This window comes from Cyprinodon tularosa, unplaced genomic scaffold, assembly GCF_016077235.1.
Source record: "Cyprinodon tularosa strain WSP-4 unplaced genomic scaffold, ASM1607723v1 ctg908, whole genome shotgun sequence".
Taxonomy (NCBI): domain Eukaryota; kingdom Metazoa; phylum Chordata; class Actinopteri; order Cyprinodontiformes; family Cyprinodontidae; genus Cyprinodon; species Cyprinodon tularosa.
In genome coordinates, this window is record NW_024039683.1 from 517,704 (window position 1) to 531,067 (window position 13,364).

Genomic DNA, 13,364 nt, shown 5'->3' on the forward strand with positions numbered 1-13,364 from the left:
TACTGATGTCGGCTTAAATTTCAACATGTTTTTTTTTTTATGTCAGGCTCAGTTTCATTTCCCTTTTCAGGACAGAGCAGTTGAACTTTTTGCTCCTTAGCAGAAACTAACAAAGTAGTGCTGGTAGGGTTACCATGTTTGAGTCTAATATTGATCTGAAGGCCGCATACTCTTCACATACAAGCACAATATTTCATCTTAGTTGAATTTTTATTTAAAGCTAAACTTTATAATATATTGTGAGGAAAAATAACAGGTTTGAGGGGAAAAAAAGTCATTCTCTAATCTATGTTTGTTTCCACGTGTTAGAAATACCGTTATAGACGGCAAAGACAGCAAAATATTTCATTCAGATGTAAAACCTCAGAACTGGCCAAAGTTCCTGAACTAAACGCTCACATCTCTCCAGTCAGCAGGAGGACATTTTGTTCTATTATTGCTTCAGGCACAGAACACATTTTTTTAGATGGAAATTTAGAAAAAAAAGAAGCAACCCAGAAATGAAACTGCTTAATCAACAAAGGTTTCGAAAGTAAGTTCTCAGATTTAGTTGTTGTATCTTTTTCATTTTGTGTTTTCCTGTTTTTTTTTTTTGGTGATTTCTGTGTTTAAGAATGAGTTTTAGGAATTGCTTCTTTTAATTTTGTGTTTCAGACATTTTCTTTACTGCAAGCCCAATACAAACTCTCAGTCTTGACTAATAAAATGTTTTACCGACGTCCAGCAGACTAGTGGAAATGCATCTTGGTCCTCACCCCAGAGGAAAGCCCCGCCCCCAGAAGTGAAGAGAATGTCTGTGTCTGAACGTCCGCACTAACCCCTCCATCCCTAGATGCAGCGGGGACTATGCAGTGGATTTTATGTCCCACAATTGGGAAATTGTGGTGTTTACAGCATCAAAGGTTTGCAAGTGGTTTGCAGCTTAGAAAAGTGTATAAAAATAGGAAAATAAAACAATGCGGTATTGTACAGTGTTTTTACAATATAATTACAGTATCTGAAGAATAAAAAAAATCAATATGAGCTGTGGACATTTTTACAGCAATGGTTATTTAAAAAATAGCAGCGACACAAAATACATGCAAATGACAGCAGCGTGTTATTTAACTGAAAAAGACAGAAACTGTTCAAAAATCAGCATCAATGTAGGGAGGCAGAGTTACGTGACCAACGAGGAGCGAAAAGTAGTGATCATCCGTCTGAACGGTCAGTTAACTGTGTTCACTATATAGTGATTGAGGGATTTAGAGGTTAGGGGGGACGTTCGGACACAACCAATGTGATCTGGAAAACAGTTTGGAATCCCACATCCTCTGTATCTGCTCCGCCCCGTTCCACCTTCAGACCGCCTGAGCAAAGCAACACCTCCATGGTTCCTCCCGCCACGGAGCTTAAGGAGAGAATGCGCCATATTATTTGTTTATTCATGGAGCAAAACATGCAGTAATTAATGCTTAAGTTAATATGACATAATATGACATATTTAAAAAAATCCCCATCAAATGTTTCAGCCCAAATATTTTCTTTTCGTTCTGAACCTGTTAACCTTCCAAACTAAGTATCTCTTCATCTAAGCCTGGGATTAGAAGTTTATTTATAAGATGTTAGACTCACTCTGGGAAGGTTTTGTGACTGGATTTGATTAAACTTTTAAGCCTCTCTGTATAGAATAAATATTTTGACCGAGATGAGAAATCTGCTTGCTGGTATATTGAAGTACCAATAGTATAAATAAACAGTCTTAGTTTCAGAAATATATTATCATTTATAATATCTATTAGCTTGGCTCAGTATTTGGAAGGTGAGGGATGGAGAAGACGTATGTGGACGATGATGTTCGGAGGAGTAGTGGTGGATGTAGAACAGTTCTGAATGATTAATCAGACTGCAATACTCCGCAGGGCGTACCTGAGCGGGGCAGAGCGGTGATGGAGGATGTGGAAGCAAGGGGTTAGGGTGCATTTGGTCCCGTTTGGGGACATATTATTAGAACATCTGATTTTTCTAAGGCATTGTGTTAAATGCAAACAAAGTTACAGTAAAGGTAATGTATTTTTATTAAATAAAGTTGTAATTTAGAATTTCATTATAGTCTATAGCCTAGCAGCGGAGTTCTTGTCAAATAAAGAAACTGAGACATTTAGGGAGTAATTTTACTTATTTAAAGGGGTAAAAAACAATGGGGAAAAAGTCGTTATTGGCAAAAATAAATAACTTTCACTGGAAATTTAGACTAAGATATATTTAGATATTCTAAAGTTAGAAAATTGCAAGAAAACCAGATTTTAAATCAGATCTTAGAAGTCCTCTTAGGTTTCAGAGTTTGTTTATTTTATTTATTTTGTGGATATTAATGCTCAAACAGTAACAGTTGGTTTAAAGATTTTAGTAATTCTCAATTTACATCAATAGATTTGACCATTATTATTGCGGAGGCTGTGTGCTTCAAATTGTGAATAAATATCTATGCGTCCATCTGTGCTTTGCAGAAAAATGGAGCCTACTCCTTTAAGGGCATTCCCTACGCGGCTCCTCCGGTGGGGAACCGGCGCTGGGCTCCTCCGTCTGACCCGGTATGTGGGCAGGGTACGATGGACGCCACCCGCTTCCGCAGCATGTGCCCTCAGGCGCGGCCGTTGTCCAGCAGTGGGAAGGTGATGGGCCAAGAGGACTGCCTGTTCGTCAACGTGTGGACACCCACGCTGCAGCGCGACGCCGGCCTGCCCGTCATGGTCTGGATCCACGGAGGATACCTGCATATGCTCAGTGGCGGGGAGCCGGGCTACTCGCCCACAGAGAAGCTCGCCGCCGATACTCAAGTGGTTTATGTTAGCTTTAACTATAGACTCAGCGCTTTCGGCTTCCTGGCTTTGGAGGCGTTGAGGGAAGGTTCTCCGCGAAACACGTCAGGTTAGTCTGTTGTTCCACAGGTTTCACTAAAGGCCAGATCACAACCAATCCGAATATGCGTCTGATCCGACAGTGATGTTTACCACCCATTGAAAGTCAGTTGGGTTGATTACCTGCAGGGGGCAGTGTAGCTCCGACTGAGATAGAGCCCAGGTTAACTTTGGACAGACTACAGCAATTCCACAGCAATTTCATGGGTCTGACAGGAAGAAAAGTAAAACACATTCCCTTTGGGGGAAAATACCAAATAAAATCAGTTTGGAGTCACGTATCACGTATTATACAGTAAGCAGGACAGACTAGTGCAAATTAAACATTAAAATATAAAACTTTACCCATGATAGGAGCTCAGGAGCACAGGAAATGGATCAAGTAGTGATCTTTTACTCCAAAATAATGAGTGGCAGACAGAGCAGGTAAGCGCAGCATATTTCTCTCATCTCTTTATGTAAAAAGGAAAGAACAACTTTGATAAACTTCATATATGCATGTTGCACTACTCACTTTGACTGATTATTGATCTGCCGACTGTTTATTCACAGCACCAATTGTTTACATTTACATCTGCAATAACGTACTTTAACTGTAATATGCAATAACCTTCCACTGCACTTTAATTTAGATAGCTTCTTGCTAAACTTTATTTATTCATTTTATAGTAAAACCCATCTGTATATTATGCTATTGTACATAACTGTAAAAAAACTTTTTTTTAATAGTAATATCCGCCCGTATATTATATTCTGTACATATCCAGCTGTAAGTTTAGTTCATAACACTAGTGATCTATATATTATATCCATTATTTATAATGGTATTCATCTCTATACTCATTCAGTAGAACCATGTCCTGTATTTATGGAACCATTATTTATCCTTCACTGCTGCTATTACACTTCTGGTTAGACCTAAACTGCATTTCGTTGCCTTGTACCTGTACCTGTGTAATGACAATAAAGCTGAATCTAATCTAAACTAATTGTTAGCTTCAAAAAATTGTGAGTTCATATAGGACAAAAAAATGAATGTGACACACCAAGGGATTTTCAAACACAGCTTCCTGCAGGAGAAAGGCTGCCTGCTCACATTTCAGCACCTTTCTACCTGCTCCCTTCACAGTAGAGCCTTTTATTAACAGATCACAACAGGATGGGGTGGGTCCTAAGACAGAATGACCCTGTAATGACCAATCAGCTGGAGGCAGGTCTTCAATGTTTCATACGTACCCACACCAACTGTCTTCAATAGACCTCACATTTCCCCCTGTTGTGCATATAAACATCAGCACATAGCACTTCTAAAAAGATTTTTACTACATACATCATGAATGCATTGCAGAGTTAGACCTAAACTGCATTCCGTTGCCTTGTACCTGTACATGTGTAATGACAATAAAGTTGAATCTAATCTAATCTAATCTTTCTCTGAGAATCACCTCTCTGCCTCAGTTAGCATAAAAACCATCCCACGGCGTCTATTGCTGGGTTTTTTTTCTTTAGACAAAGATCTCGTTATGTTTTTAACATTCTCTATCTGTTCTGGTTTGAGATGCTGCACAGACTCGTTAAGTAGAGCTTTGCTTTATAGAATGCACCGCTGGTTTTCTATTTTTTTTATAACTTTTCTTTATCTGTCCAAGTCTAATGTGGGAAAATATTTACATTTGTGTGGCACAGTGACAGAAGTGAAACAAATCTTGAGTAGATCTGCCCACCCTGCCTAGTCTGAGCCTCTCTATATGCAGTCAATGTGACATAGAAAAAAAATAGAATCAGAGATTATAAAGTAATACGCAGCTGGTGTGTTCATGCCTTAAAAAATTGGGCCGAGCAAGTTCTGAGTTAAACTCTGCATCTTTGTGCTCATGAATTAATTTCTCCAGAAATCTGAACTCAAAGGTTTTGTTTTCTGGTTTGTTCTTCTCTCTGAGCTGAAATCCCAGCTTCCCTTCTGGGCAAATTAATAAATGTTGTTGTTTCTTTTTCTAACAAGCTCAGTGAAGTTTTAAGAAGTAACTCAGTTCACTAACGGCCTGTTTTACACTGCAGCGGCACTCTGCTGTGTTAAAGAACTTCTAATGGGCGCGATGGCCTTTTTATCAGGAGACCTTTTAATATTTATGTTGTTTACATTGTGTTCCTGCAGCCTGAAAACACACCTCCATTAACATATGAATACTTAATGAAGGTTAATGCGATGTGGACAAATGGAGCTCATTTCCAGCTTAATGTTTGCATGTTGGGAGAGAGGCTGGGGGACTTCTGTTACATAACCCTGGTGTGACCGTTATGTGAAGTGACCCGGTAAATGACGTTATAATGATGATGATGATGATGATGCATGCCACTGAAGTCGTTTTTCCTCCTCCATCAGCTGCCTCTCCCACACTCTCCTTTGTAATTCTGATTCCTTCTGATTCTCCCGGCCCATTTCTGTTCTCCCTCAGCTGTAAACTCGTTGAATGTAGCTCATCTGCTGATCTGGTTTCATTTCTAACCGTGGAAGGAAAAAAGAAAAAAATGGGGCCACCAGAAAGAAATTCATATCAAATCAGGTCATCAGAGTAACTGATGGCTTTTTGTGGCCTCTACAGGGAACTATGGCTTCCTGGACCAGATCGCAGCTTTAAAGTGGGTCCAGAAGAACATCCGTGGTTTTGGAGGAGATCCTGGAAAGGTCACCATATTTGGACATAGTTCAGGTATGAAAGCACACAAAAAAAAAATGACATAAACTTTGTAACTGCATGCAGAAGTAATCACACCTTCAGTCCACCAGCATCACAGGATGAAGTGCAAACAGGAAATCCTTCCTGACCCAAATAATAATGGAGACGCTGAGACTTCAGCAGGAAATGAAGCAATGGGCTACGTCCGTTTAAACTTGGGTCATTGTTCTGATTTATTTTAGGGATAATCAAAACAAAAGTACCTTTGTTAACTAGAAGTTCAGCATGAATCTTAAATGTTTTCCTTCTTATTCTGCCAACATTCCTGCAAATCAAAGCAGCCAAACTTCCTCTAATCCTTTGCAGCAGATTGGATCAATACTTCTCCAGGGTTTCTGCAGTAGTTTCATTTTATTTGGACTTTTATCTCCTAGAGTCCAGCCAAATACCCAACCATTTCTGACCTATAACTTATTTATTCTATAAACTCAAGAGATGACCTAGAGCTGCAGATGCACAACAAAAAGAGACAAATATAACCTGGATCTTTCTCTTTTACAGCAGCCTTTTACAAAATCTGAGCTGGTAGAAAAATCATTGAAAACCTTTCCTGTTTTTCCTTTGACATACAGGACGGCCATGTTTGAATCCCTATTTCTACTCTACAACCTCTAACTTTAGTAAAATAAGTAAAATAAAAGGCTAAATCAGAAGCATGTTTTAAATGAAAGGAAATTAAGGAGCTGCCCCTTTAGTGGCTTCATCTAAGAGAGAAACGCAACAAAAAGAGAGAGACAGTAAAAGCTTAGACAATAGCTATGTCTATAACCTCTTTTACACTGATAATCCTATGGTTTACTACCCAGGTAATGGGATAGATTTATAAGCTTGTTTCCCCAGTATTCTGAAACCCCCGAAAGAAAATGCATAATAAGAACATACAAAGGGTTTCTCTCGTTACCTTCAGTGCTGATAAGCTATCAGTAAAACCTTAAATTTAAGGAGTTTGATATTTTATTTCTTATCAACCAGCTTGTGACCAGAGTTGCTTTTTACCTTTTCTAATAATTTAAAAATAAGCACTAAAAACTGATTTACAGTTATTATAATAACAAGGTGAGTACCAAACATGCTGGGTAAAGAGGGAGGGGGGAAAACAACATCCGGGGACTTTGTTCGTTCTCAGTACAGTACTAGGGCTGAGGTTGATGGCGTTTCACGAGCACAGAAGAATGCACAAGTACACATATTGAGAAAAGGCCTGAGCCTCTGGATGGGTTTAACGGCTCTTTTTTTGGATTCCCACTGATAGCTTAGCTAGCCTAGCAGCCAGACTGGCCGATCAGAGGGATTCTGACACTCTAAAAACATATTTAAAAGTATTTATAATATTGATCAACTAACTACACACTAGGGGTGGAACTGTTCACAAAATCTACGGTCTGTTTCGGTTTCACGGTTTCGATTCGGTTCGGTTTATGTTGATTGTTAGCCTGACATGTTGGTCATGTTGCTGTTAGCATAAACAAAACGTGTTGCACAATGCTTGCACACTGTTGCACTTTTATCCATAGCTTTCTTTCCGCCGTCATCGTAGGTCACTCTAAATGCAAAGTGGTCCCATACAGCAGACCTATAAAGTGCTGCTGGCGCGTCTTCCAACTCCTGTTCTTTCCCACTCGCCATACCCACACAATTCTCCACAACAACTGATTTTTTTCCCTGCTACACCCGGCTACGCTGCTTCGCTTCTTCTTCTTCTTGTTTACTACTGGTGGTTGGCTTTGGTCGCAGTACCGCCACCTTCTGCTCTGGAGTGGAAACGCTTCGCCTATGAGAAAAAGGAGCAGCGCATGAACCGAACGAAACACACGTGAACCGAACTGAGACAGTCGAACCGAACGGTTCGGACGGTTTTCATAAACCGTTCCATCCCTATGCAATATATATGTATATATTAGGGATGGGACGATTTATGAAAACCATCAGAACCGCCAGTGGGCCTCAGCAGATGGCCGCTCACACTGAGCCTGGTTCTGCTGGAGGTTTCTTCCTGTTCAAAGGGAGTTTTTCCTCTCCACTGTCGCTACAAGCATGCTTAGTGTGAGGGATTGTATTTGAGTCAATGAGTCGATGCAATCAACTGGTTTTCCTTAGATAGAAAACTTTGAACCAATTTGACTGGATGATCTGGTTGAACTGTAAAGTGCCTTGAGATGACGTGTTGTGAATTTGGCGCTATATAAATAAACTGAATTGAATAGAAAACATATTTATTGTGCAGGAATAAGGCCATAGCTCTGTTACACTGGTAGCAAAGTAATCAACATTTCGTTGTCAAGATTCACCTTGTGTTTTTTTGTGCAATGACAATAAAGGAGGTCTAAGTCTACACAGATCAAGTTTTGAGGTCTACTTTGCCCTATCAAAAACGTCTTTAAACGACGTCCTAATTAATGGATAATGATGGACTGACTGGCAGGAGCCAAAACTTCTCTATATCCCCTCCAGCAGGCAGCTCAAACAGGCCTGAACCCAGGGCTCTAAGCACCTGGGGCTCTAACCAGCACCATACTGATCTAACAGTGGGCTGTTTCTTGATCAACTGACTACACAGATGAAGTATTATGATGTACTTTCTTGCTTTAAAATATATAATTATTTTGCTAACATGCTAACCTCTCTTCTTTCTACACGGCCGGTCAAAAAGCAGCACCAAACAGAAGCTATGTTGGAACCCCTTTCAAATCACATCCATTCCTAGAGTGTAATGAGAGAAGAGTCTGTATTTCAATGAGCTAAACTGCAGCCTGTCTGTGTTTCCTTTGACTGCTGAAGGTGGGACTTCGGTGTGGACCTTAATGATGTCCCCGCTGGCCAAAGGTCTGTTTTATGCTGCCGTGGACATGAGTGGCTCGTACATACTCAATGCCACGCTGGAGCAAGCTGAATCAGACAACCTTGTGTTCCTGAAAAAGACAGGGTGCAAAGATCTGGCCTGCCTGCGAGGTCTCTCCGTGAAGCAGGTCCTGCAGGTAGGATGAAGATCGTCCATCTCTAAAGCTGTGGCAGGAGTCTGAGTGAAGGAGTTTTTTCTGTCAAAGCAGATAAGATATGCCAGTAATTAAAATTCTGTTATAATCGTCTTCGATTTTCTTTTTAATATTCAAAGATCTGAATAAAGAGCTTCTTCCTCAATTTCTCCTTCCACTCTACTGAAGGCGTTTGCTAAAATGTTAAAATGCTTTTTCATTTTTATGGATTATAAATGTCAGGTCCAGGTCTTTGCAGACCTGAACGTCGCCTAATAAATGGAAAGTGAAAATTACAGCCGTGCTTAAACACACATATTCCTTCATTCCGAGACTCCATTAAGGTTTCCTAAAGTGAACATTTGAAAAGCTTCAGTTCAACTTAATTCACTACGACCTCAGGATGACTTTAGAAAGTTTGTCTGTCTTCATCATTTGCTTTACCTTTATTATTAAGAAGTGCAGCAGCCGTCATGCTGCTTCTGTAGGTATTTAAAATGCAGCGTCTCAGGATAGCTGGAAAAAGTTATGCTTTTCATAGTTGTTTTTTTACTCCTCTTACATGGTTGATGTTGATGTACAATGGTGGGTTTTTCCTTTTTCTTTTTATTTAATTGTATTTCTTGATGAAAAATGTTTACAGTTTTTTTAGTATTCTATGTTTTTTAAAGGTGACCTGTCCAGGGTTTACCCCGCCTCTCGCTCATAGACAGCTGGAGTTAGGCACCAGCACCCCTCGCCACCCTGCTTAGGATAAGTGTGACAGGAAATGGATGGATGGATGTTTTTTCAAGTTGTTTTTAAATAATAATTTACCAAAACGTTTTTATTTATGTTTAGACTGTCAAGGTGGTCAGGGACCAAGTATGGTGTTTAGGGGCTTTCACAGGGTTCCTGCAGGTCCTTAAAAAGTCTTAAAAGGCATTTAATTCTTCAAAATAAAACTAAGGCCTTAATTGGTATTAAAATGTCTTAAATCAGTCTTTCGTAGGTCTTAATTTTTAAAACATCATAAATAGGATTATTTTTATTATGATTTATTTTTGTAATCGAAATAAAACATTAAAATTGACAATTTATTTTTTATTTCTTTAAAACAAAAAACCGCTCGCCATTATTGGTTCCGTCCCGATAGCGGAACCAATAAAGCGTTGTTGCGGCCGGGACATTTTGGAGATGCACCATTAACTTTTTGTCTGGAAAATATGAGCAAGTGTAAATGTAACCAAAATTGTCTCCAGCCAAGAGTTTTCTCCATGGCTAAAACCAGGGAACATACATGAGGCTCAGTGGATTTAGTGCAAGAAGTCATTCAAGCTCAGAACGATGGGAATTAAGGCAGTGGAGTCGCACATGCGAAGCACGAAACACAAAGCGTCAAAATGGAGTTACAGAGAAACAGCCGGTATTTCTCAGTTTAGTTCCACCCTTGTCTCTGCAACGCTTCCACTTATCACCAAATCAAACATACTAAGAAAACCATACAAAGAAAAATAGCTGCTAAAAAGACTTAGCACTGGTTATGTTGGGGCTTTAAAACTGATTTGTTTTGTTCCCTGCTAAAACAAAGTTTGTGAATTCAGTTAAATAATTGTTCAAATATATCTGTCATTTGTGTGTTTTTAACTTTCTTCCTGTATGGGAAGCTTCTCAACATTTGAAGCATTAGTGCAGTGGTTTATGTTAAAATAAACCTTTGGCTTAAGTTGTCGCAAACAGGTTTTTCTTGTGTTTCTTGTGAATTTGGTTTTAAATTTTTATTTTAAGTGGCATTAAAAAGTCTTAAAAAGTCTTGAATTTAACTCGCCTTATGCTGTAGGAACCCTGTTTCAAAGTATAAACCTATGTTCACACCTAATGTGTTTTGAGCAGCAGAAGCAGCCGGTTTACATGCAAGTCTATGGTTGGCGCGCGGCAAGGCACAGCACAAGGTCCTGCAGCGTCTCTAGAGCAGCTGAAGCAGCGTCTCATGAGCAGCTGAGGCGCGTGATGCACTTCACAAGCAGCAGCTGGAAAATTGAACTTTTGCTGCTCGACACGCCACATTAACCAATCAGAAAGCTGATCTGGGAGCTGATAGGGAGACAGACACAGCACTGATCATCCAGGGCGCTATGATCACTGCTTTGAAACAGTTAATTAATGCCTAAATTAATTTGAAATGACAAAACCTGACAAAATATGTTTGCTTTTATTATTCTGGTGACTGCATTTTGTACCACATACCTGAAAAATGCTAACATCCACTTTGAGCCGCAAGTAACAGTAGGGAAAAAACCCCAAGAGGCGATCGGCCCTCAGGCAGCTGCTGCTGGGCAGTGACAGTGCCCACATACCCCCACATACCGGCAGTGACAACGCCCACATACCCCCACATACCGGCAGTGACAGTGCCCACATACCCCCACATACCGGCAGTGACAGCGCCCACATACCCCCACATACCGGCAGTGACAGCGCCCACATACCCCCACATACCGGCAGTGACAGCGCCCACATACCCCCACATACCCGCAGTGACAGTGCCCACATACCCCCACATACCGGCAGTGACAGCGCCCACATACCCCCACATACCGGCAGTGACAGCGCCCACATACCCCCACATACCGGCAGTGACAGCGCCCACATACCCCCACATACCGGCAGTGACAGCGCCCACATACCCCCACATACCGGCAGTGACAGCGCCCACATACCCCCACATACCGGCAGTGACAGCGCCCACATACCCCCACATACCGGCAGTGACAGCGCCCACATACCCCCACATACCGGCAGTGACAGCGCCCACATACCCCCACATACCGGCAGTGACAGCGCCCACATACCCCCACATACCGGCAGTGACAGCGCCCACATACCCCCACATACCGGCAGTGACAACGCCCACATACCCCCACATACCGGCAGTGACAGCGCCCACATACCCCCACATACCGGCAGTGACAGCGCCCACATACCCCCACATACCGGCAGTGACAGCGCCCACATACCCCCACATACCGGCAGTGACAGCGCCCACATACCCCCACATACCGGCAGTGACAGCGCCCACATACCCCCACATACCGGCAGTGACAGCGCCCACATACCCCCACATACCGGCAGTGACAGCGCCCACATACCCCCACATACCGGCAGTGACAGCGCCCACATACCCCCACATACCGGCAGTGACAGCGCCCACATACCCCCACATACCCGGCAGTGACAGCGCCCACATACCCCCACATACCGGCAGTGACAGCGCCCACATACCCCCACATACCGGCAGTGACAGCGCCCACATACCCCCACATACCGGCAGTGACAGCGCCCACATACCCCCACATACCGGCAGTGACAGCGCCCACATACCCCCACATACCGGCAGTGACAAGCGCCCACATACCCCCACATACCGGCAGTGACAGCGCCCACATACCCCCACATACCGGCAGTGACAGCGCCCACATACCCCCACATACCGGCAGTGACAGCGCCCACATACCCCCACATACCGGCAGTGACAGTGCCCACATACCCCCACATACCGGCAGTGACAGCGCCCACATACCCCCACATACCGGCAGTGACAGCGCCCACATACCCCCACATACCGGCAGTGACAGCGCCCACATACCCCCACATACCGGCAGTGACAACGCCCACATACCCCCACATACCGGCAGTGACAGCGCCCACATACCCCCACATACCGGCAGTGACAGCGCCCACATACCCCCACATACCGGCAGTGACAGCGCCCACATACCCCCACATACCGGCAGTGACAGCGCCCACATACCCCTACATACCGGCAGTGACAGCGCCCACATACCCCCACATACCGGCAGTGACAGCGCCCACATACCCCCACATACCGGCAGTGACAGCGCCCACATACCCCCACATACCGGCAGTGACAGCGCCCACATACCCCCACATACCCGGCAGTGACAGTGCCCACATACCCCCACATACCGGCAGTGACAGCGCCCACATACCCCCACATACCGGCAGTGACAGCGCCCACATACCCCCACATACCGGCAGTGACAGCGCCCACATACCCCCACATACCGGCAGTGAAAGCGCCCACATACCCCCACATACCGGCAGTGACAGTGCCCACATACCCCCACATACCGGCAGTGACAGCGCCCACATACCCCCACATACCCGCAGTGACAGTGCCCACATACCCCCACATACCGGCAGTGACAGCGCCCACATACCCCCACATACCCGCAGTGACAGTGCCCACATACCCCCACATACCGGCAGTGAAAGCGCCCACATACCCCCACATACCGGCAGTGACAGCGCCCACATACCCCCACATACCGGCAGTGACAGCGCCCACATACCCCCACATACCGGCAGTGACAACGCCCACATACCCCCACATACCGGCAGTGACAGCGCCCACATACCCCCACATACCGGCAGTGACAGCGCCCACATACCCCCACATACCGGCAGTGACAGCGCCCACATACCCCTACATACCGGCAGTGACAGCGCCCACATACCCCTACATACCGGCAGTGACAGCGCCCACATACCCCCACATACCGGCAGTGACAGCGCCCACATACCCCCACATACCGGCAGTGACAGCGCCAACATACCCCCACATACCGGCAGTGACAGTGCCCACATACCCCCACATGCCCACATACCCCCACATACCGGCAGTGACAGTGCCCACATACCCCCACATACCGGCAGTGACAGCGCCCACATACCCCCACAAACCGGCAGTGACA

General features: G+C 43.9%; 1 protein-coding gene across 2 annotated transcripts in view; it reads left to right on the top strand.

Moving 5' to 3' along the window:
* si:ch211-71n6.4 (para-nitrobenzyl esterase) overlaps window positions 1–13,364 on the top strand; it is a 33,469-nt gene that overhangs the window by 7,261 nt on the left and 12,844 nt on the right. For both annotated transcript variants that reach the window (XM_038274322.1, XM_038274323.1), the window contains exons 3-5: window positions 2,490–2,910; window positions 5,504–5,611; window positions 8,417–8,613. In XM_038274322.1, coding sequence (XP_038130250.1) covers window positions 2,490–2,910; window positions 5,504–5,611; window positions 8,417–8,613 — 726 coding nt within the window. The remainder of the gene's footprint in view (window positions 1–2,489; window positions 2,911–5,503; window positions 5,612–8,416; window positions 8,614–13,364) is intronic.